This window comes from Aspergillus fischeri, genomic scaffold (assembly GCF_000149645.3).
Source record: "Aspergillus fischeri NRRL 181 1099437636259 genomic scaffold, whole genome shotgun sequence".
Classification (NCBI taxonomy): domain Eukaryota; kingdom Fungi; phylum Ascomycota; class Eurotiomycetes; order Eurotiales; family Aspergillaceae; genus Aspergillus; species Aspergillus fischeri.
Genome location: NW_001509766.1, coordinates 308,846 through 332,782, shown reverse-complemented (window position 1 = coordinate 332,782; position 23,937 = coordinate 308,846). Strand labels below are relative to the sequence as shown.

The 23,937-nt window shown below is 50.0% G+C and overlaps 9 protein-coding genes and 1 non-coding gene across 10 annotated transcripts, besides 1 other annotated feature; 7 read left to right on the top strand and 3 right to left on the bottom strand.

Moving 5' to 3' along the window:
• Window positions 1-757: 757 nt before the first annotated feature.
• Window positions 758-2,598, top strand: NFIA_112950 (fungal specific transcription factor domain-containing protein; the record flags this gene model as incomplete). Its single annotated transcript, XM_001262664.1, has 5 exons — window positions 758-912; window positions 960-1,540; window positions 1,593-1,709; window positions 1,759-2,034; window positions 2,081-2,598. The coding sequence occupies 5 exons, from the start codon at window positions 758-760 to the stop codon at window positions 2,596-2,598; spliced, it is 1,647 nt and encodes a 548-aa protein (XP_001262665.1).
• Window positions 2,599-3,427: 829 nt separating this feature from the next.
• On the top strand, window positions 3,428-4,844 carry NFIA_112940 (putative MFS multidrug transporter; the record flags this gene model as incomplete). The annotated part of the gene is made up of 3 exons (XM_001262663.1): window positions 3,428-3,748; window positions 3,808-4,147; window positions 4,195-4,844. The coding sequence occupies 3 exons, from the start codon at window positions 3,428-3,430 to the stop codon at window positions 4,842-4,844; spliced, it is 1,311 nt and encodes a 436-aa protein (XP_001262664.1).
• Window positions 4,845-5,649: 805 nt separating this feature from the next.
• Window positions 5,650-6,305, top strand: NFIA_112930 (GNAT family N-acetyltransferase; the record flags this gene model as incomplete). Its single annotated transcript, XM_001262662.1, has 2 exons — window positions 5,650-5,807; window positions 5,858-6,305. The coding sequence occupies 2 exons, from the start codon at window positions 5,650-5,652 to the stop codon at window positions 6,303-6,305; spliced, it is 606 nt and encodes a 201-aa protein (XP_001262663.1).
• A 1,730-nt stretch (window positions 6,306-8,035) lies between these two features.
• On the top strand, window positions 8,036-8,632 carry NFIA_112920 (uncharacterized protein; the record flags this gene model as incomplete). The annotated part of the gene is made up of 1 exon (XM_001262661.1): window positions 8,036-8,632. The coding sequence occupies one exon, from the start codon at window positions 8,036-8,038 to the stop codon at window positions 8,630-8,632; it is 597 nt and encodes a 198-aa protein (XP_001262662.1).
• A 223-nt stretch (window positions 8,633-8,855) lies between these two features.
• On the bottom strand, window positions 8,856-8,929 carry NFIA_112910. Its single transcript has one exon. It is a non-coding gene; the product is annotated as a tRNA-Val (tRNA).
• Window positions 8,930-9,831: 902 nt separating this feature from the next.
• On the top strand, window positions 9,832-10,674 carry NFIA_112900 (NAD-dependent epimerase/dehydratase family protein; the record flags this gene model as incomplete). The annotated part of the gene is made up of 1 exon (XM_001262660.1): window positions 9,832-10,674. One exon carries the CDS (start codon window positions 9,832-9,834, stop codon window positions 10,672-10,674), a length of 843 nt encoding a protein of 280 aa, XP_001262661.1.
• A 1,236-nt stretch (window positions 10,675-11,910) lies between these two features.
• NFIA_112890 (NAD(P)/FAD-dependent oxidoreductase) lies at window positions 11,911-13,281 on the bottom strand (the record flags this gene model as incomplete). Its single annotated transcript, XM_001262659.1, has 1 exon — window positions 11,911-13,281. The coding sequence occupies one exon, from the start codon at window positions 13,279-13,281 to the stop codon at window positions 11,911-11,913; it is 1,371 nt and encodes a 456-aa protein (XP_001262660.1).
• Window positions 13,282-13,962: 681 nt separating this feature from the next.
• NFIA_112880 (MBL fold metallo-hydrolase) lies at window positions 13,963-14,912 on the top strand (the record flags this gene model as incomplete). Its single annotated transcript, XM_001262658.1, has 2 exons — window positions 13,963-14,449; window positions 14,503-14,912. 2 exons carry the CDS (start codon window positions 13,963-13,965, stop codon window positions 14,910-14,912), a joined length of 897 nt encoding a protein of 298 aa, XP_001262659.1.
• A 688-nt stretch (window positions 14,913-15,600) lies between these two features.
• On the top strand, window positions 15,601-16,738 carry NFIA_112870 (putative esterase; the record flags this gene model as incomplete). The annotated part of the gene is made up of 2 exons (XM_001262657.1): window positions 15,601-15,660; window positions 15,731-16,738. The coding sequence occupies 2 exons, from the start codon at window positions 15,601-15,603 to the stop codon at window positions 16,736-16,738; spliced, it is 1,068 nt and encodes a 355-aa protein (XP_001262658.1).
• A 687-nt stretch (window positions 16,739-17,425) lies between these two features.
• NFIA_112860 (extracelular proline-glycine rich protein) lies at window positions 17,426-18,391 on the bottom strand (the record flags this gene model as incomplete). Its single annotated transcript, XM_001262656.1, has 1 exon — window positions 17,426-18,391. The coding sequence occupies one exon, from the start codon at window positions 18,389-18,391 to the stop codon at window positions 17,426-17,428; it is 966 nt and encodes a 321-aa protein (XP_001262657.1).
• Window positions 17,484-17,521: a microsatellite.
• Window positions 18,392-23,937: the final 5,546 nt, after the last annotated feature.

Below are 23,937 nucleotides of genomic sequence, written 5' to 3'. Positions count from 1 at the left end.
TGATGGCTCGGAGATGGTACTCACGTGACCGGACTTTTGTTTCCATCTTTTGCTCTTCCAAGACTTCCATCCACAAATTTAAACGACAACATGTCTTTTTCTTCTCCTGAGTTTCGGGATTGTATTTTCTTACCTTGGACTTTGCAAATCTATTGGTAGTAGTACGATTTACTATGAACCCTTCTTATAGGCCGAAACCAGAAGATTTCCGATGTCCGGTCTTCCTCCGACGCTGACAACGCTCCCCACATATTTAATTGTCAGCTCCAGACAGCAGGTGACTTTTGTTCGATATACTTCACAACCGCCGAAGATCGCGATAATTGATGTTTCTCCGTATAAATGCCCTAGTCTACTAGCATTTGCCTCTGTGGTTGCGATTGGACAACCGGTCTCATCATGGAATCACCCAGGGGAACTCCCACCCGTCTCTTCAAGTCATGTCGGCGGTGTCGAAAGCTAAAGATGCGCTGCGATGCGCGCCATCAGATCCCTTGCTCCCGGTGTCAGGCCACTGGTCATGACTGTATAGTGGATACAATCAGCAGAGGGCAAAATGAGCGAAGAAATCAGAACAAAGAGCAGACTCGGTATTCTGTCCACACCAAACACATCGCTCATAAACCTACTGACTCTATCCAGATTTAACCCCCTTTCTCCAACAAGTTCCAGCCTCTCGTCAGTGGGGAGCTTCAACAACCGAGGGTCGACTGGCCAATCCAGCCTTGAGATTCAGCATTTTACGTCGCAGGATATGATGGCTCCTCAGTCAGCAATGCATTCCATGTCGGTCAATCTAGGAGCTCCAAATGAGCAAATATTCATCGGCGAATCCGAGAATGACGACCCCACGAAAGACGTGATTGCGAGAGGAATCATTACCGAGGAGCAAGCTCGTGGCATCTATGAGAGGTACGTACGTTCACCTCAGCGAGAGCATCATGCTCAACAACGACCAGATTCATGAATGGAAGCAAGAATTTCCTGCCTCTCTTCGACCCTGTGAGAGACACATATGATTCCATCCGATCTCGGTCATTGTTCTGCTTCACCGTCATAATCTACCTCGCTAGTCGAGCTGTTCCAGAGCTTCGCAGCAACAACCATTTGCAGCGGGTCCTACAAGATGAAGCGCAAAAACTAGCCGAAGACAGCTTCTTTGAACGACCGACCAAGCTTGAGACTGTCCAGGGAATGATTCTGCTGGCAGCCTATTCCGAGAAATCTTGGTTCTCAACGGCTCTCATTCTTCGGACGGCACTGGATTCGGGACTTGAGAAATCTCTGGATACTCTTTTGGCGCAGACAAATACTCCCCGGAGTTACCTGTCAGCCACAATGGAGGATCGGATTCTGGTGTGGCAAACACGAACGTGGCTAATCACGTACACTACCGAGCTTGATATAGCTGCCGGGACGGGCAGAAAATCGCGAGTCAATGAGCTGGACGTAGCTAAGCTCCGCAAGTACCTCGATTATCCCCTCTCACTGCCCAGCGATATGCGTACAGTCTGTGTCATTGAAATCCATCAACTACGAGGTAGTGATATATTTTTTTCCATCCGTCGGTCATTGCAGCTAATATAGTACAGCTCGAGCACGACGAACTATAGACAGTACCACCGCGGGGCAGTTGTTGTCCACCGAATTGCCCGCGATCATGGCCAGATTAGAAGAGTGGTGGAAGACTTGGGACGGAATACACGATCGTAAGAAATATGTTGCTCGTTTCGAACAGGAAGAACGCTGACTGAGTAGAAAACGGCTTCCACGCAGGCGCTTTTCAGCGGTCTAGCTTGAAATACATGCTGAACTATGCTCGGGTCTATGTCCTCTGCGCCACCATCGCTCGCATCCAGAAACGGCCGTCGTCGGAAGTTCTGCCAGATCCAGAGTCAGACGCTGTGCTAGGACTTTGGAAGTCACTGGTCGAGATCATTATGGGCCAGATGGCATGGTTGGTCAATGAGAGTGCTTACCGGTGCCAGCTCACTTGGGCTCCGACCTATCCGGCGCTCACTATAGCCTTTATCAGTAGGTTTCCATTCCTCTGCCCATTGGCAGGTACTAACCGGGATAGCAACATTCGCTGTTCGAGTGGCACGGTGGCATCCGGCTTTGATCGATCAGAGCTTGGTCTTGCAGCGAGCGCAGCAAATCAGCGAGATTCTGAAGCTGCCGCCTTATCCAGATATCCATCGCACCGTGTCCATATTCTCCAACTATGCCAGTGCGCTTTTTGCAGAAAGAAGCTCCGCGACCAATCAAGGCACTGCAACGTCAAATACTGTAGGGTCCTCGATGCAACCAAGGCAGGGTACAGACAATTCGAGGTCTGACTCTGGTCTGTTTGATATGTCGCATGACCAGGCGCAGGACCAGCCGCTGCAGAGGGATGCACAGACTCACGGAGACTCTCTGTCAGAGGAGGGACGAACCGGGGAAGCTCGACCGGATCCTGCACTACCGCGCCTTCTGGGGGAGATGAATATACCCAATTGGACCCTGTCGACCTCTATTGCAGACTCGTTTGATCTTTTCGAGGAGGGGCAGTCGGATGTGTTTGACTTTTTGCCTTCAATGCCCTCCATATCCTAGACAGTAACGAGTACATTTGCATCGATCTGTGACCGAGACGGTTGTCGAATGTGATGAGTGTGAAAAGATGCCATATCAGCTGTGATCGACAGGCCTAGATCAGCAACCTGCCTAACAAACAAGTCAGAACTCAGGTGCCATTCTCCAATTCCCTCAATTCCATCCAGTCACAGGCAGTCTTTATGTTCGATCAGGCATCAAATACTCCTCCAGACCACGGGGCCGGCCGATGTGGACCGGCTCCTGATCGGCGCCGGAGCAAGTTTCTGCATCTCCACCGGGGCCGGTCCGGCGCCGGATTTAGTACTGGAGCTTAGGACTGAGCGGGTGCTGTGATTGGCGAATTGGTTTCTATATCTTGGTCCAGGCATGAGAAAACAATTACATCTGCAATGCCTGGACACGTCCATCCGTTTCTATGACTCAGTTTTGCGGTAAGGCTGTCCAGAGGGTGATCTACTCTTCACAAATAAATACTCCGAATGGCGCCAAGTCGGGAGCAATTGTGGTTTGCCGAAGTCTAGCATAAACAGCTGGAATGCACACCGCAGAGGCTATACATTATGCCAGAAGAGAAATCAATTTCTAGTCCGGCTCAGACCGAGTGTTCTATAAGTATGACATGTGTATTACACGCCGTTCAACCTCCCAATGCTGACAGATACAAGGGACACCCGAATCTCGACAAGCATGCTCGAGACAAAGCAAATTCACATCTCCGAATGACTGGCCGGTACATAAAAAGTTGGCCATCGTCGTCGCAACCTTTCTCAGTGTAATCAATTCGGGCATCGGGACCTCGTTGCCGAGCAATGCGGTCCCCTACATCATGCGGGAGTTCCACGTGGAGGATGCCACACAAAGTAATTTACCAACATCAGTGTTTCTCATCGGGTATATCGTCGGGCCACTTGCGTTTAGTCCCCTGAGCGAGACCGTCGGACGGCGGCTGGTGCTGCTGCCTACTATTACCGTGTTTACTCTGTCGACCGTAGCATGTGCGTTGAGTCCAAATTGGGGATCGCTACTCTTCTTTCGTTTCATCTGTGGAACCATGGGCTCTGCGCCTCAGACTGTTGTGGGTGGCGTATATGCAGACATGTTCTTTGATCTCAGAGAAAGAGGTAGAGTGATGGCATTCTATATGGCGGTATGTCTTTGATGGTTCGTCCAGCTTAATAGATGCGTATCGGCTGACTGTGCATCTAGTCAGCTAGTTTCGGACCCATTCTTGGTCCGATTATATCGGGTTTTGCATCGCCCTCTTATGGCTGGAGATGGACGTTCTGGATTGCTTCCATCCTAGCGGGCTGTGCTTGGATCTGCCTTCTCTTTATGCCCGAGACCTTCGGGCCGGTTTTGACGAGACGCAATGCAACTGGAATGGAGGATACAGTTTCAAAGAACACTGTCAATGTTGTTCAGATTGTCAAGCGACCTTTGGCTATGCTGCTCTTCGAACCCATTATCACCTTCACTTCGATATATATCGCGCTGGCTTACGGTCTTGTCTTCTTCTATTTTCAAGCTTATCCAATAATTTTTGAGGGTTTGTCTCATTTTCTCCTAGTCATACTACGCATGCTGACTTGGCAGGTGTTTACGGCTTCGATGTGAAGACAACCTCTCTTGCTTTTCTACCTGGTAGGTACATCACCCATGTCCTCGGAACCACGCTAATAGAGATAGTCGGCATCGGTGCAGCCTCCACCAGTCTCGTCGCCCTCTACTGGGATATGACCTACGACAAAGCCAAGAAACGCAACAAGCCATGGCGCTTCGGTGCAGAACTCCACAGACTCCCTATCTCCTGTCTCGGCGCCGTCCTCCTCACAGCCAGCTCGTTCTGGCTTGCCTGGACCTCCCGATCAGAGTTCCACTGGGCAGTTCCCATCGCCTCTGGCGTAGTGTTCGGTTTCGGCTACCAGACTATCTTCGTCTCCCTGTTGACGTACGTGACCGATGCTTACAAGATATACTCTGCCAGCGCGCTCGCCAGCTCGGTCATCCTGCGCAGTGTTCTTGGGGCGCTGTTGCCGCTGGCTGCTAAGCCGATGTACGAGACGTTGGGGGTGAGTTGGGCGACCTCGCTGGTTGGATTTCTGAGTCTGGCGTGTGTGCCCATTCCGTTTGTGCTCTTGTACAAGGGGGAGTGGGTGAGAGAGAGGAGTAAATTCTGTCAGCAGCTGATGAAGCAGGAATGGGCGAAGGGAAGCTCAGACACAGAGCGTGGAATACAGGGTTGAGGCGGGGTAACGGTGAGGTATAATGATTTATGAGAATAACCCAATTAGACAGTGAAAGTTCCTAGTATAATTTTCGGTTATAGAAAATGGCATTTGAAGACAGCGAACAATGGAATTCAAGAGCTCGAGATTCATTTGATGAAGCACCATTCCAGTGGGTGTAGTATGATGGAATACATTCCTAAGCCAGGTTACTCTCCGAACAACCTAAATCTTAGTGATCCTGAATCCAGTCGCTTGCTCCAATCCATGAAAATGTGTCCAAGTGCGCTTCTGCAATGCAGATGACCTTAACTGTCGTGGCGCACATATACATTTGCGCTCAAACCCTGCGCACGTCAGTGCTCCCTATACAATGCGCCAGGCCGTTACAAACTGGCCAGATCAGGCTACGGATATCTGCATTTAGGATATGCAAGAATAAGATGGCCCGTTGCAGCTGGCACTGTTCCATATATTAAGCTTATCTTGGCCGCGGTTGGGTCCACAGAGCCTTGCGGTTAGTCGATTTGAACAGACGCATTTGCTTATTTCAATGTTTCCGAGTAGAAAGGAAGATAGCTGTCCTTCTGAAAGCGAAAACAATTTTACACAAGTTACTTTCACTTGTATAAGATGTCTATTCCGTGCACGATGGCTATTGCCGGGCCATGTGCTGCCGCTAGATGCTAAGGCCGATCTATAATCTCACATTAGAATGCCAATGACTCATCATCAACAACCCATGTATATATCAAGAACACAATCTCAATCTCAAAAAACATATCCCTACCCTCTTATTCAAACGACTACCCGCTCATTTTCGATGCATTACCCCGAGCAAGCCGTTGCAGTAATTATTCCCGAGGAGGTACCATCCATATATACCGAACGCCTTCTCCTGCGGCCCCTAAGGATCGACAACGACGAAGACGCCGCGGGAATATTCAGTATCAGAAGCCGACAAGATGTCGTTGATTGGCTGTGAGAAACCCTGTATTCTGCAATGACAACCTCACACTAACTTGCCCCAGGTGGCCAAGAGTGGCAGATGCCACTATCGAAGAAACCAAAGCCCACATGACGAGAAAGGTGTTCACAGATCCAGACGCAGCCGGTGCTGTTGGGCGGTTATTCTTCTTTGTCATTATTCCAAAAGACGAACCTGATCGCATCATTGGATCCCTTGGTGTTAACTCTTTATCGCCCGCTCCCACGGTGGGATACGCCATGCATCCCTCGTACTGGGGGAGGGGATACGCCAGCGAAGCCTTACGAGGGGTGATCGACGCATGGTGGAAGCTGCCTCGGGTCGATGGCTTGGGACATGAGGAGAAATTGTTCGCGGTGGTTAATTTGGCTAATAAAGGGAGTGTGAAGGTTTTGCAGCGAAATGGGTTCAAAATTTACAAGGAAGTCGTGCTTGAGGGGGACACGGTGGCTTCTATGGAGTTAGAGAGCCCTCGCCGAGCGGTTTCTTGATCTTATATCGGTGGATGACCATGTCTAATAGCATCAATTTTCTTGTACTTTGAGTGCTAAAGATTGCAAGGCTTTGAGTTGTAGCACTAGATAATGTCAACCCATGCAGCTGTACTATTTAGGATCATGATCCGGGATTAATCCTGACGGTACCATCTTACCTCTGTCGCGATCTTAGCATAATACCTTGAAGAGAGGATTCCAAAGGCATAAAGATGAGAAGAATCTGGGAACTCTTTCCACTCCACTCACACAAAGCCAAGTTGTATACCGATTGCTAGAAATAGTGTCTATGAGAAAAGAAGTATCGGTGTCTCCCTTCTTCCAACCGAGTCTGTGATTGATCAAGAGGAACCCCCTTGCAGTGTGCATCACGTCAAGTTGTGTTTCCATCTTCATCATTACGGCAAACCAGTCCCTCGCCGGTGCCTTGATCTAACAGATGGTTTCAAAGAGTGAAGTTGTACTACCAGATTAACAATCTATGAGAGGTTGTTATCCTTGAATAGCCTCAAGGGCAGATCTGCACTGATGGCCGTTGAGTAAAGGCGGTTGACTCCGACAAGGCCTTTTCTTTCATCAAGACGACTGGACCATTCATGCAATAAGCGTCAAGCATAGACTGCAGTGTGACCAGCTGACCTATCATTAGACAATTAGTAAGAGCTTGGATCCATAGCTTACAATATATTGAATTGAGTGCTATTTATAGAAATTGTGGCTGTCAGATGCATGGTTCATGCATACTGTGCAGCAAAATGCTGTAAGGACTGGATCAGAAATATCCTCTCTCACTGCTCTCGAAGAACCAGTTCTTCAATCCATGTTCTTGCTTTCCCTTCGACAGACTTCCTCTCCGAACATGGTCCTATGTTTATGCCGCCTTCCCTTAGGCATGAATCAATACATTGGCCTAATCGCAGACACCTACATACAGTATGATATTACTTACTCTGCGAAATTGGAAAGGTCCAAATGTGTCTCCTCATCCAGATCCACACCGCTAAAATCCTTTCGAGGACAAGCTCGTATTAGGCCCCAGTGGTCATCGCCATTGGTCATCCATTCGCTTCTATACGAGCGCTGCACCAATCTTTTGAATCCTTTGACGTCCAACAAGACACTCAGTAAGACATTTCGAAGTATGCCAATGCCGGTTTGCAAGCTGAGCCTGGGATTGAATCAGGTGATCGAAGCCACGCTTTCGGTCAACTCTTGACGACGATTAATTCCAGACCAAGAACCTAACAAATGCCGAAATTGCCGTCCCATAATCAATATTTTTCTGTCTGACGCAAGGCTCTCACAGATCTTGCCAAGACGTCCTGTAAGACATGGCAGTCTGACTGCGTGATTAGGCAATCCGGTTGGAGCTCCTCGATCAATCTTCTGAGACAAGTCGAACTCTATGGCTCGTTCTCGACATCATGACTGAGTTCCTGTGGTAGACTCGTACTTATTACAGAACTTCGTCTTGATTTGAATGGTTCTCGCAGAAGCCATCAGCTTCGATGTATGCTGTGTCACACTATGACCAGTGCTTTGGACGCCACAAACCCTTGTTGTCGACTCGAATTTGAATGCCTCGAGGTGCACTACACCGGCTGAGCAGCTGCGGTCATCCCATAGACATAAATAGTCGTCTTCATCCTGTCCACTGGTCCAACTAACAAGCCAACTTCTGAAATCAAGACCTGACTCTCCTACCAAATTACTACCCATCAACCACAATGTTCAAGTCTGCTGTTCTTTTCAGCCTCCTTCTAGCCGCAGCAACAGCGTCTCCCACCCCCACCGAGGACCTCGTCCCTCGAGCTTGTGGCACTCTGGGCCCATCCGTCATCGACGTGCTAAGAGTCTCAACACCCGACAATGCCTCTCCAGGCCAGCAGTTTACCGTCAGCCGCGCCGGGTATCCCCCCTATAACACGCAAATCTCCGCCATAACATTCAACTACATCCCCCAAAACGCAACAGGCTGCATGCTAGAAATCGACATCCCGGCCCTGTCTCAACCCAACCAGATCGCCGAGGGCGCGACCCAGGTCGATGTCTGGACTACTGACCCCTGGGACTGGAACTCGATGCCTACGTACAACAGGCCCCCGAAGAGGAGGGCGATGGTCGGCACGTACATCTTCCCGACGCAGCCGACGACTGCGGAGTCGAAGACTATCATTGCCTCGAATACGTGCTCGGATCCCATGAGCTTCCTCGTGGAGCTGAGCAACTGGCAGACGCAAAGTGGCAGTGTCAATTTTTATAATACTCTGGGCGGAAAGCAGGGGCTTGTGCCTATTGGGTTCAGGATGATCTTTAATTGTTAGTTAATTTTGTCATGTATTCCGCGGCCTGTTAGATGCGAGTCGGAGAGGTGATGGATTATAATCTAGATAGCGGACAAGCAGCAGTACTTTATAGAAACTGAACGGTGTTGCTTCCAATACTTGTATCTTTGTCTATCGCTTGATTGTAGATGCGTTGAGTAGACTGCATTGGAAAATCAGGAAACAAAAGTGAATTGGAGAGTAAAGGACAAAAAAGAACAAGTGACCAGTGCCGGGCTCGATCCGGCGACCTTATCGGTGTTAACGATACGTGATAACCAACTACACCAACCGGCCTTACTTGTTCCATGCAGTGGAGAGTTTTCATCTTATAGACAAAAAGTAGTCAGTCTCGAGTCTACACCTTGATATGAACTCGGACAGGCATCACGGCGCTGCAATCCATTCAATTTAATATGGAAATATTGGTACTTATAGGGATTGCCTTAATTTGTAATATCATTGATTTTCTGATTGGATTTGTTCTCGGTCGGACCTTTAATGACTACTACTAGGATAGAAACAGGGTTAAATATATATTATGGAGTAAACCTTCATACTATTGCGATGAAATGTCAACCTCCCCATGTGAAATCATGTCTAGGCTAATTCTGACAGCTGAAAGATAAACACTGGTAATTCCAAACTCCTGTTCATCAATGTAATACTGCAGATTGGCGAGTATCAAAGTTGTCTCCTATTCGCGAGAGTATACAGAACACGTGATACGGTCTTTGACAAGAGTGCTGATGCCCAGATCCAACAACTGCTTGAAGATATTAAAGCTGAATTCCCTTATAACTAAAAATGAGTCTAGAATCAAGATATTCTGCTTAATCCAAGAATCTAGGCCCCACAAGTCCAGAATTGTCTGATGCGTATCTTGCTTCGATTAGGTTGGACTGCCCACTTTGACATCATCATCCTGATGTCATTCTATCTTCTATACAAATCAAGGTCAAGTGAAGGCTTCATATATCTTGACAACCACCAAGCCAGAGATCAAAATGGACTGCATATCCAGAACCGTAGCCTTTCAATTACGGCCAAATTTACCCCTCCGTATACATTCTTGTTGTCGCTCAACGCGGAGCATCTCAATCCTCACAAGCCACCAACCGAAGATTCCGAACTTCAAATCAGGCATTACCAAGACACAGATCGTTAGAAAATACTCACTTACAACAATTGAAGGAAACATGAGGATCGCAATTACTGGCGCTCGTGGCTCTGTCGGCCGATCCGTGGTCAAACTCTGCGCTGATGCCGGCCACTCCACGGTGCAGATCAACCGCACCGACACCGACTACGACGGCACGCCCCGTTCGGAGATGGCAACGGCGGACGTTGCAAACGACTATGACGCTTGCGTCAAAGCATTCAAGAACTGCGATGCCGTCATCCATCTGGCATCCATCCCCGACCCGGTCGATAAACCAGATCACACCGTCCACAACAATAACGTCAACTCTGCATTCAACTGCTTCCGCGCCGCGGCGGAACTGGGCATCAAGCGATTCTGCTATGCTTCGTCAGTCAACGCCGTGGGGCTGGCGTATGCAAACCAGCCACTCAAATTCGACTACTTCCCCGTCGATGAAGACGCCCCGCAGCGGCCAACGGATGCCTATGCACTGGCCAAGCATGAGGCCGAGCTCCAGGCACGCTCGTTCGCGACATGGTTCCCTGGCATGAAGATCGCGTGTTTGCGTATACACGAGGTCGCTCCCCTCAAGGACGTGCAGAAGGAGCACCAGGAAGATTGGGAGAATGCTGCGGTCAAGCAGTTGTGGGGCTGGGTGAACCCTCAGGCGACAGCGAGGGCGTGTCTGCTCGCTGTGGAACAGAGCGATAACTTTGAGGGATGCCAGGTCTTTAACATCGTGGCGCCGACTACCACCCAAGACACACCCTCGGAAGAGTTGGCCAAGAAGTATTATCCCGGAGCTGAGATTCGGGGCGATATGTCCAAGAACCAGAGCTTCTTTGCCGTTGACAAGGCACAGAGAATTCTTGGATGGACCCATGATGAAAAGGAGTGATCTCTTGTGTGACAAATAAATGATGTGTCATGATAGAATCCTCGGTAGAAGGCAGCCTTGATTGCATATACGTCTATGATACTGAGAGCAATGGACAATGGAGTAATGACTGCCTTTAGGTCAACGTCAGACGTACGTTGTGTTATATTGTGTTTGGCTCTTAGCACAGCGCATTAGGCCATTACAAGTCCTTGCGCCTGGATGCTTTCGGTCAAACCAGCCCAAGATCCGTCCGTTTCGCAAGACGAGTAGTCCTTCAGCTCAGGCTTTCACCCTTTTTTTGACAATATGATGGGAGATTAGCCTGATCAAAATGCACATACCGTGTTCACGAACCATTAATACCTCGGACGACTTGAGCAACCGGGCAAGATCTCATCATTTCAAGTAAAATGTCCGATAAAAGAGAGGGACCTGCTCAACAGCCATCAATTCAAGCAAAGCTCCTGCAGAGCCACTTCATCAATCTGCCAGATGCGGGGACGTCCGTATCATGTTGGGAAGCGTGAGTCTCCATTAAGGTGCTCGAAAGCCTCTTACAAACCGACAAACGCCTACGAGCAAACAGGACAGGAAATTCAGTCGGCGACTCGGTTAACCACCGAAGTTCCACGTTGAGATGGTCGTCATAATCAGGAAGCCTCCGAAGAACCGGAATATGATAGTTTTCCCGGCCAAGCGGCTCTCAGCTGAGGCAATCAAATTATGGCCTGATGCTGTCTGAGACATTCAGGGGATTGCCACGGGGACCACCATGATGAAGACGATCCTGAGCTCTGTAGAATATTCTTTGGACTATCCCAAGAGCAAATATCGGACGAGAAACGTTACCCGGCCGAGTCTCGGACGTTCTCGGCCGATAGAGTCATGGCTGTTTCAGTGGGAAAGAAGGTAAGCCATGTTGCGAGTGCAGCTTGCAAGCGGTACGAATTATGAAATAATCGAAAGAAACAGACATAGAGAGAGACCTTGAGATACGATTCTCCAGACCGTAGAGTTGCTGAAAGAAAGAATGAAGGAGGAGGAAAGAATCTGGAGAGGTACAAAAGTTGGAGACTGTGGGGTCAAATACACGTAATATTGAATAGATCCAGCCAATTAGAATTTGGAATCTATGAAGATAGCCTGCGGATTGGAGAAAAAGGTAAGGTACCGTTCATAGACTTGTTATTGCTTCGCTCCAAATCAATTATTCTATTGTCCATAACCTAGTATCATACATGCAAAAACTCTACTCTATTGGATCCAGCCCTTGGGACCGCCCCAGGTGCCCTTCACCATGTAGTTGTAGTAGACCCAGGGGAAGAAGTCTTTCTTCAGGTGGTAGAATGCACGGCGAGGAGTTGCCTGGTCGATGCCCAGCATTCTACCAAACGTCTCCTTGGGTTCTCCTGCGTACTTGAACTCTGCCAGCAGGACCTTGCCGTACTCGGTCAGCAGTGGACACGAGGTGTAACCGTCGTAGGAGGAGTCGAGCTCCTTGCCCTCCATGGTTCTCAGCAGGTTGCTGACGAGCACGGGTGCCTGTGCCGTGATCGCGGCCGCCGTTTTGGATGTGGGGAGACTGGAGGCATCACCAGCCGACCAGACATTGCCGTACTTCTTGTGGCGCGTGGTGTTGTCGTCGACGTCGACGAAACCGGCCTCATTGGCGAGAGGGCTGTTCTTCAGAAACGCATGCGCTCCCATCTTGGGCACGACATGTAGGAAATCGAACCGTCTGGTCACCTGCTCCTGTCCGTCCAGACGCTTGAAAGTCGCCTTGTCGCCATCGATGGAGACGAGATCGTGCTGGAACAGTCCTTCCACCTTTCTCTCCTTGCGCAGCTCCTCCAGCTTGGCGCTGTACTTGGGCACACCGAACATTCCGGGCAGAGCGGTAGCGAAACTGATCTGGATTGCTCCGCTCGAGGGATTGCTGGGGTTGTAGAGACCGGCACGTTTCCAATAGTCCAGCGCGAGCCACATGACCTTCTGGGGAGCGCCTGCGCACTTGATCACGCCAGCCGGCTGGGTGAAAATGGCGGTACCTTTCTGCAGTTTCTCGATGGTGCTGTAGGCCTTGTCGCAAGTGTCATAGCCGTAGATGGACGAAACGAGCGAGTTCGAATCTGCGAGAGCCTCAGGCAAACCCTTGATGCTGCTGAAGTCGACCTTGATGCCGGGCACAACGACCAAGTGCTCATAGTTGACCTTGTCTCCATTGGCGAGCGTGATGAAGTTGTTTTCGGGAGAAAATGTGTGCACACTGTCGTTGTAGAACCTGAGCTTGGGATCGAGCAGGCCGTTGAGGGGTTGTCGTAGATCCTCCTTGTTCTTAAGACCACCGCCAACAAGAGTCCATCCGGGCTGATAGTGATGCCAGATAGCGGGGTCGACCACCGCAATGTCGTCTTGAGAGAACCTTCCGGTGCGAAGCAGCTGATGACTGACCGTGAGACCAGCGCTGCCACCACCCACCACGACTACTCTGTGATTGCGCGAAGTGCCCACTGCAGCTGTTGCGAAACCCCGCGTTACCGTTGAGGCATTCTGTGCAGCAAGTACTGAGTGAGAAACAGCAGCAGAAGCTGCCACTGTTACGCGGCTGCGAAACATGACTGACATAATATGAGACTGGAAGATGTAAGAAAACTGGAGTGCAAGTGAGCAAAAGGAAAGCAAGAGTTGGACGGGCACGACGATACAAAAATACGACGATAAAAAGGGCCCCCGGATGTCGCAATCAGGAGCAATTATTAATGGTGCGATAAGGATCCTAGATAAGCCAGTGGGCCCACCCGCCCTGCATCGGCGACCACGTTAACTTATGCTTGGCATATATTATGTCAGCTGCATAAAGAGTGATGTCATAAGGAAGATGCCAGTCGCCGATCAAAAGTCATGTGCCTGGATCGCCGAGTGGATACAGATCGATCCCCGATGCATACATTGGCTGCATGGAGACCGGGAGAAGTATAAACAGCTTCAGATCGCATGTGTCTTGGACACTGCCATTGAGCACAAATGCATTTAAACATGACGTCCATGCAACCTCAAATCTGCAAAAATTGGCAAGTAACAGCGGGTCTGTTCTGCGCGCCTCCCACTGCAGTCCGAGTGCCACTGCGTCCTCTCCATCACAGAGCTACACAGAAGTCGCCCTGCACGATTGGAAAAGCGCCTCTGAGATCGTTATCAGTTTATACAAGGCCGCTGTCAAAACAACGTGCTCAGAATATACGCACCTATCCTAACGAAAGTTTCCTGAATGGTACCGTTCCTCGAGCAACATACAGCACTGCAACCATGGAACCAGGAGAACCGACCATTCACAATGTGTTTGAAAGCAAGACAGGCACCTGGCAATATGTGGTGGCCGATCCAACGACATCGACAGCCGTCATCATTGATCCGGTCCTGGACTATGACCCCGCCACCCAGGGCATCACCACGGAGTCCGCTGACGCGCTCTTGTCCTTGGTCAGGGAGAAGGGATACAAAGTCGACAGAATTCTTGAAACCCATGCACATGCAGATCATCTCACCGCAGCGTCATATCTGCAGAAGCGCTTGGCCGAGGAGCAAGGCCACCGGCCGCCCATCGGGATCGGCAAGCGCATTGGACAGGTGCAGAAGTTGTTTGGTCAGAGATACGGCATTCCTGCGCAGGAATATGAAGATGTCTTTGACAAACTATTTGAGGACGATGAGACATTTAAGATTGGCAATTTGACGGCCCAGGCCATCCATCTTCCTGGACACACACCAGACCATTTGGGATACCGCATTGGAGGTATGCCGAGTCACACCCATTGACTTTGTCGCATTGCTAATTTGACGGGCTAGACAATATTTTCTGCGGTGACCTGATCTTCCATTCGGATATTGGCACCGCACGCTGCGATTTCCCCGGCGGCAGTGCAAACAACCTCTATCGTTCAGGGCGGAAGGTCTTGGGCCTGCCAGATCACGTCAAGATCTGGACGGGCCATGACTATCCTCCCCAGGAGCGCAGGGAACCAGTTCCCTCGCTGAGTGTCCACGATCATAGGCAGCAAAATAAACATCTTAGAGACGGTGTTACCGAAGAAGAGTTTGTCACGCTCCGGAAGGAACGTGACTCGAAGCTGGCTGAGCCGAGGCTGCTTCACCAGTCACTGCAGATGAACATTCGAGCAGGGCGATTGCCGAAACCTACAGAGTCGGGGCAACGATTGCTTCACCTTCCGTTAAAATTGAAGGGATTGACATGGTAGTGTTGTCACAGTCAGATGAAGCAGCAAGATGTTGATAGTTTGTACTATACCACAAGTAATTGTAGTAGTCTATTTATTATCTTGGTAACTTCAGTAGAGTATTCAAGTCGATCGTAGCCCATAGGCCCTTGCGTTTACCATATATCGACACCGAAAACACCAGCCAGATCTGCACATTCGTAAGTGTCTTATAGGCGATGTGTAGTGCTTACGCTCAGCGATAGGCAAAATCATCTCTACAATTTCTGTGGCCAGGACGGAATGCCCGATTGGGTTAGGGCCAAGTTTACTGATGCTAGCTCCCACTGTATCTAATCTTATCTGATCCTGACAGAACCGTATGAGAGGGGGAATTGTAGATCAGGCATCAGTAGGATATAAAGAGAAAGGCACATCTGGCTTCTTTTTATAAGCACATGGTACACAGTTGAGGATCACTATAGACATGATCATTTGACTGATCCGTCCTAATTCAGTCCATATCATCTGCTGCGGGCCGAGGTTTTCCCGGTAGGGCTGGTGAAGCTCTTGTCTCCAACGAATCTTCCCTTTCTCCCTTTCTCTGTCTAGAAGCAAAACAACTCCTGTTTTCTTCATCACTCACTGTGTCATCTCTCCTGGTTTAGCAAAGCATACAGCAAATAAAACCTGTACGTTTCTGCCAGTTCTGCTGATTCGCGACCGCAAAATGCAGCTTCCCTTGCGGCAACCACGAACCAAGGGCCATGCTGGTATTCTGCATCCCTATGTATGTAAGACGCGCAGGCTCCATCGAAGAAGCTTTTTGTCTTTGCGCTAACATCTCATCAATTGAACAGTGTGAAGGATTGGTCGCTTTCGAGTATACCAACGGCCTCGTTAGGAAACCAAACACCCTCGTGTTCATCGGCGGCCTGGGAGACGGACTCGGCACTGTCGAATACCTGACCGACCTTATTACAGCGCTGGAATATACAACCTGGTCCGTTTTCTCGCCCATTCTCTCTTCTTCTTATAGCGGATGGGGAGTGGGTCATTTGGGCAAAGACATCGACGAGATTGCGCGCTGTGTGCAGTATGTTCGGGATTACAAGCAGGGGTTATTCGGCGCGGGGAAGATCGTGATCATGGGTCATTCGACGGGCAGTCAAGATGTCATGCATTACTTGAGTTGTGCGAATCCGCGACCGCGACATCCGGTGCTGGACAAGGATGTGGCAGTAGAACCTTCCAAGCGGCCTCCTGTCGACGGAGCCATCATGCAAGCCCCTGTCTCGGACCGAGAAGCGATTAATTGGGTCATCCGAGATGGAACGGACAGGGACGGGCCGGGAAGAATGCGCGAGATATACCAGAGAACTATTGCGCGTGCCAGATCTACCCCTTATGAAGATGATGACACCCTCGACACCATCCTCCCCCTGTCGGCAACAACTCGGATCGGGTATCCAAGCTCAACGCCGGTGAGCAGTCGACGGTTTCTGAGCCTGGCCAGCCCAGACAGTCCAGAGAAACCGGAAGAAGACGATATGTTCAGCTCCGACCTCACCGATGACCAGATGCAGAAGACCTTTGGCCAGCTGCGGTCACGGGGTCTGCTGGGTTCAAAACTGCTGGTCTTGTATTCCGGAAGAGATCAGTCGGTGCCACCGTGGGTTGACAAGGAGCATTTGTTGAAGCGATGGTCCATGGCAGCTGGCGACTGCTGGGACAGCAACAGTATGATCATTCCGAACGCCTCGCATGCGCTGAGCGATGAGGATCAGACCGAGCCGAGGAGGATACTCGTGGAACGCGTCATGTCCTACTTGGAGGATGTGGAGAAACACCCGATAATTGCGAGTTAAGTTCGAGCACCAAAAGCAACCAAGCATGATGAACCAATCCCAATTCTATTGCCCAGCGGGGGGCATCTTCTGCGGTGAATTACTGCTGGAGCATGTCATTATCACCTGAGCTGGTTAATGGTTTCCATCGCTCTTTGACGATGAGTAACTGAGATGATGCGACAGGTCAGTCCTTTGCCTTATGGAGGGCAGGATCATGCACCTCACGCAGGTCAAGCCTAGATGCTAGAAGGGACAGGGTTCACGCGGATGGATAAATCGCTCATATGGGCTGACGAGATCCAAGTGACGTCCATGATCTATTTGGTATCCTTCTTTGATCGATGAGGATCTTGGTAAAGAGCTGCAAGAAGTAAGCACAAAACTTGGCCAAACGGCGCAGTTACGGTTATCTTACTGTCGCAAGTCTGATGCCGGAAGATGCTCTCTGATCGGCGAATCAGATCGATATCTGAGGACTCTGTCCCATTGACTGCATCCGGGCGATGAACTACCTTGACTTCTGGGCTCATTATCATGGAAGATAAGTTCCTGAATTCTTATATAATACATCAAATCTGTCCCACATCTCTCAAACATGTACCAGTCCCTCAGAGCATATTACATACAGGCTGTGATCAGAGTCCATTGCTTGACCAAAGACCCCAACGTAGCACCCCATCATCTCCTCAGAAGATTGTCGACGCTTCAAGCAGTAGGCTGGGCAGAGGGAACGCCAGATGGAGCGACGCCGGTGGGGAATGAACCCTGGCCCTGACCCTGCTCCTGACCCTGACCCTGACCACCGAATCCGGCAGCACCAGAGGGGACAGCACCCGAAGGAACAGCGCCAGTAGGAGAGGGGCCAGAACCCTCGCCGCCCTGTCCAAAACCACCAAAACCTCCCGCAGCGCCAGAGGGAGCGGCACCAGAAGGAGCAGCACCGGAAGGAATCGCGCCAGAGCCTTTGCCGTGTTGACCACGGTGGCCACCACCGTGACGGCCACCCTGACGACCGCTAGCCGATCCAGAATGGGAAGCACCGAAAGGCGAGGTGCCAGAAGATTGGAACTGGGCGTTGCCAGAGTTCTGAGATCCCTGTCCGAAACCGCCAAAGCCTCCAACTACGCCGGAAGGAGCGGCTCCAGAGGGAATGGCTCCGGAAGGGACAGCGCCGGTAGGAGAAGGACCAGAGCCTTCCTCGCCTGGGCCTCCTGGGCCGCCCTGACCACCCTGACCGAAACCGCCAAAGCCACCGGGAGCGCCCGAGGGAGCAGCGCCGGTGGGCATGGCACCAGAGGGAGTAGCACCAGACGGAGCAGCGCCCGAACCCTCGAAATCCTGTGGAGAGCGGGCGTGAACACCTTGGCCGCCGAAGGAGGTACTGCCTTCCTCGCCCTGGGGAGCGCCAGAGGGAGCGGGACCAGTGCCGAATGAAGGGAAGCCGGAGGGAGCAGCGCCAGTGGGAACAGGGCCGGATGGCATGGGACCACCAGGGAAACCGGATGGCATGCCAGAGGGGATACCGGAGGGGAAGCCAGTGAGGAATCCGCCAGGAGCGCCCTGTCCGGTAGGAGTGGGCTTTACATCGGACCCTTTGTCGGCGTGCTGGATGGGGGCAGCCAGGGTAGAGCCGAGAAGGCTGAGAAGGAAAGCAGCAGTCTGAGGCTTCATTGTGAAGCGGACGAAATGAACGGATTATGTGACGCAGAAGATCTGATTCGAAGTTGAAGAATTGAAGATGGCAACCAGGCCTTGAAGTCAAAGAGTGTGAATTTTGAAAAGAATGGAAAGCTCTGTGCTAGATTCTGGAGTCACCGGGACTATGAGGAGAAAAAGGGATTCTGAGAGTGGATTTGACGGCATTTATATAGGCATGCTGGCACGCTAGACTGCCTGTGTTGACTAGGGATTTCCAAACTCCTCCTGCACAAATAAATAATCCTGAATTGGGCTATTAGTCCATCCTAAGTTAGATCAGCTAGATGACCTTCTCTGTCCCATCCTTCCTCCAGCTTCAAGATTGCAGCCAGCAAGCTGGTACGCGTCAGCTTCAGAGGGATCGTCCGGTGGAGACTAACAATTCGTCAACATTCGGGACGAAGAGAAAGAGGGACGAACACTTGCTTCGACCTGCAGAATCTGCCCTACAAAGGCAGGACACAATGAACCTGCGTCTAGACCCAGGGATCGTCCTGCGGCGCCAGTGCCCACTACAAGCTGCCAGGTGACGACTGACGAGTGCAGTGGAGGGACGGCTGGAGCAAGTGAAACAACAAACGCGCCACCAGCTTCTGATTGATAACTGATGCCAAGCAAAGCCAAAACGCATTTGGCAGCGTCACTGACTCGAGCTGGGCGCCAGTGATTCACGTTGGACTCGGGCGGCCGTTGGTGAGCGAGTCTCGACTCTAGCAGTATCGTGGCTAGTGAGTGGTACGCGTCATCCTGGTCTGTGCTTAGGTCGGACCAGTCTGAGAAAAGGGCACTGAGCTGCTAATCTTATGCCGGAGGACCTTGTGTATTGGTGGATCCCTGGCGGACAATTCAGGGAAATGCAGCGACGGTGTCCCCTGATTGTTGGATTGGGGGTTGAAGCAGTCGGGGTCCTGAGGGACTTTCATCCGCGGTAATTCGATGATTACTATTGCTTACAGGCCCCTACTAGAATCGGTAGGGCTGTATCATGTATACTGTAGAGTACGTACGCAATACCTTATGTGGATTAAAGTGAAACAAGATGAAGCACTGACTCAAAGCCTTGCAGAGGAACCTGAGAGGACAGTGGGGATCTGCACCACCTTGGGCATAGTAGCCACTACACGCCACGGACAGAAGATCACCTACACTAAGATACATGAAATAGCGGCTGAGAAGACGAAATGGTGGCGAGAGGACGCTCCCTTAGTGGGTTTCAAGTAGATCATCTGTATACAAAGTTCCATTTAGAGTCTGCCATTTGGCATGCCTGTATTGCGCGGTCACTTGGGGAGATTTTATGACCGCTGGAAGGGAAAAATGACATGAGGCCATCCGCGTAGTAGAACAGAGGATATCATATTCCCTTGAAGCTCAGAGGACCACATCGTACATCTCGACTGAAGTAACAGCCGATTTCAACTTCTCTGTTAAAGAGAATGATCTGGACCGAGGGCAGACAAATAGGTAGTGCTGTTCTATAATATCATGTCCTAGCTTGATTCATTGCAGGAACCTTAAAAATCATGCTGATTTGATCTGAAATCTAGAGTTAACCAAGCCTGCAAACCTCGCGCCGTCTCTCCGTCTGTTTTCTTCTGAATAAGAGCAAGAATGTCACTTTTACCCTTTGCGGCCGCGACGTCCTATACCTGTTAGCATTAACCCACGACCCCAGACAGACAGAAATGAACCCACCACAGCAGACCGTTGCGTGTGATCCTCTTGAAACGGATCAAAGCCGAGCTCCATTAAATACTTGGATGACGTGATATATCGTTCCTTGCCAGAGGAACCAGCAACGCTGGCCTTGTGGGTGTAGCCCAGCAGTGCGACGACATGCAACAAGTTCTCACCTTCATTATATCGCTGAAAGATATTCGCCAATGCGATATCTATACTGGGCACAGTTGGAATACGACGATAGCCACTACACCCAATGCCCAAACGGCAACTTGTATAATGTAAGGTCGAGTAGCTTTAACGCCAGATGTGCCTTGGGTTCCATGGAGATGTTCCTGTGGTAGGCGTTTGCCAGACTCCACCCATCTTCGTGCTGTGAGACAGGAGCCATGAGATCAGGACCTCGCTATCCAATCGGTCTTCCAAGCCCGGAGTATGAACAAGTAAGACATATTCCGCTGTGCAGCTTGCACCGGGTTCCATTTGTACACCACATGGCTGGAGTACCCTGCTGCTTTTGCATGGATTGTTGCACACTGCGCACAAGAATGAATCAAGGACACGTGTCTATGAATACGACTGATATGTTGGCTTAATGGGTTCCGTCTGCAAGACATCAAAGACATGGCGTAGTGGCCATCGACACGAACGATTCTTACAACCTGGGTGGTCTATAACTGCAGAATTGTCGAATTTTACTGAGACTGCTCTGCACTTAGAAATTGACTTTATTATTCTCCCACTGTAATTGAGCCTATCCGGCCTGGAATATCCGGAATGTAACCCTGTCTGGACTCCAGTCCCGTGGATACGCTGACTATGGACCGCGTTTTAAGGTTATTTTCGTAGTTGTCATAACCTTGGTAGGTTACAATCTCTTCTTATGGCTTAGCCTTGACTATGATTAATCATAGTTTCATGGCGTAATGCTTCCCTTTATATGTCGACTGCGTATCTTCCAGATCCGGCCACCAGACCTTAAGGTATTCATCATAAACCGTTTCTGTGTCCAGTATCCGTAGAGCAGCAATTTCACAGAATGATCCAGCTGCCTGTAGTTTTTATCTCTCTAAATTTATCCATCGCTCTCATTCTCTGCGCTTTATTCCCCATGTTTATCGCTGTCGTTGTTGGGCAATGGAAGGTTCCCCCTTCATTTCCCCCCCTGGGGGATTCCCCGCGTGGGGGAAGGAAGAAGATTTCGATGGGCTTAAGAGTCTGCTTTCGAGGCTTGGTTTCAGGAACGACCGATTCTCTCAGAAGGATATGACAAGGTAAAAACATTCATTTACACATGCTGTGACTCGATTGAATGGTGCTTTTATCTAATAGTGCCAACGAGAATGGTTTAATCGACATGGTCGGCTATTTATCCATGCCAATGCCAACCTACGCCCTCAAGGCATCTTGCCAGCGAAGGACTTTGAATAAATTCTTCAGCAACCTGACAGTGTTTTACCTGTGTTTGAAGTCCTGGACCATAGTTTTTACTTTAAGAATCTCTTTTGCAATAGAGCCTTTGCGCTGGACGAGAAGATTGCCATTCATGTAATCAGCCAGTTTCTCACTCAGGATATAGACCGCATTCCGTCTGAACTCGCTGAAGAACTCCGTCGAAATATCGACCAGAAGTTGGTCAAGGGTTGTTATAACTGGCAAACAGTCCGGCTTGTTAAAGCGATGCAAAGAGTTATGCTTGGGATCAGTAGCCGGATCTCATGGGGCTTGCCGCTGAGCCACGATGCGTGCTACTTAGGTTCTCTTGCCAAATTGACTAATCTCCAAGGGGCTGCCATGTTAGGTGTTCTAGTTCTTACAGTCGCTGCTTGGCACTTTCCTCAGTCCCCTTGCACTTTGCTCAAAGGAGAGTGTTGTCTGCCACCCCTCGTTATGGAGTGACTGGACCAAATTGAGCAGGAGGAAAGAGAGCAGGTTCCCATATCTGACTGCCGTCCCTACCTCCTTTGCTGCGATCTTGGATATTGCAAGCTCACCGCCAGAAATAGGATTGTATCAGCGGCTTCGGCAAGAAGCTGCAACAGTCCTCAGTTCAGAGAAAGAATGGGCAGCCCCAATGTCCTTCAAGAAGCTCCATTACATAGATAGTGCTGTCCGGGAAACATTACGTCTGGCTCTGGTGTTTCTGTATGCATCCAACGGGGAAGTCATGCATCCATCTGGAATCACCTTGCCCACGGGCCACACCTGGCACGGGGTATGTGGATTGCCGCGTCCACCTTGGATGTCCATAGGTACGAGAAGTTCTGCCATAAAGGACAGTCATACCAGCCATTCCGTTTCTTCAAGGAGCAGCCTATGGGAAATGGCATGAGTTCACGCAGGGAAAGATATACCCAAGACATGGGTATGCCCACGCAGAAGATCACTAGGGTAACACCGAATTCGAGAAATCTACCTTTCGGCTCCGGACATCATGCATGGTGAGCTTTTCTTTCCCTTTGGAAGATGATTTGAATGATTTCTCACTGACCTACCGTACTCGTCAGGCGGGTCGACATGTTGGTCTTCATCTGCTCAAAATGATCATCGCCTATATTGTTTCAAACTATGATATCGAACATCTCGACAAAAGGACCCGAGAATATAATTTGTGGGTGAAATATACTTGTACCGCCGAGTGCTGCTGTCCGAGTCCTTTGAAAGGAGGCCAACCAAGAGCCAGCTACAGTGTTATAAGGCTTGACTGTGGTGGCTTTCTGAATTGCTCCCGTATCTTGCTTGAGCTGGGTTGAGGGCGACAATACTGATGTGGTCATTGGTCTTGGAACATATCGATGCGCCGTCGCATTTACAGATGCCGTGCACTTCGACAAGAATGTAATTAGCTTACTGCCTACAGTCTCTCCTACTTTTAACAAGGTCTTAACGCATATCGATGACAGGCACCGAATGGCGCATGAGATATAGTATTACATTCTCGGTATGCTAGACACAGTGCAAAAAGCCAAACAAGCTGCGTAATTCATAAAGCTCATACACATTCAAATTGACATCCAGCTCATAGTCCCGCAACAAGGATAGAACGTTGTTTGATAGAACCATCAAATAGAGCTAGCTAGGAGTGAGCATAGTCTTCACTTTCAACTCACTCGACGAGGATTCTCACCTAATCACCTGCCTCGTACTGTAGCAAAGAGACCGGTATAAAGCCTAAGCGCTCGCATATGATGCAGACTGTATATGAACTGACGATGTAGACTGCAAGGGTGCGTGGTAGAAGATAGAGGACAGCTAGGAGGCCCAGTACAGCTTCCATGATCGACGTTTTGGAGAAATTATGGAGTGTCCGCTTCTGCAGAACGACTGCAACACAAGGGGCTTGCCAAGCGCGAAAAGGGAATGTCCTGCGTTATTTCTGTCAATTTATTGGGAAGTGGGACAGAGCCAGTTTGCCTTGCTCTGTTGTCATTTGCAGTCGCTCAGTCATGGGACTCTCATTCTTGACGTCTTCAACCCTATCTCGTCAGATTAAGCCTTGAACAGATTCGGAAGCCACGGAGAGGTTACGTTGACGGTAGATGCACACGGTCAGAGCGCATTTCCTCGAGGTCAAAGCGTACTACAGAAAGGAAAGGACTACCTCAGCAGGTAATCACTGTGAGGTCATAGATTCCAGAGATGGCATTCTGAGCCCCCGTTCTATGAAGTGAGAAATGGTTCAGAGCGCAGGCATGCAAGGCAAGGAAAGAGTAAAGCGATCCCGCACTGTGGCGTACTGTCTTGAGCGTGGATAGGAAGATGTCATGGACTGCCAAGCTGAGTTTATTGCGGTGCCCGTCAATGATCCGTGGCACAGTCTGGTATTCCTGTCAGAGTAT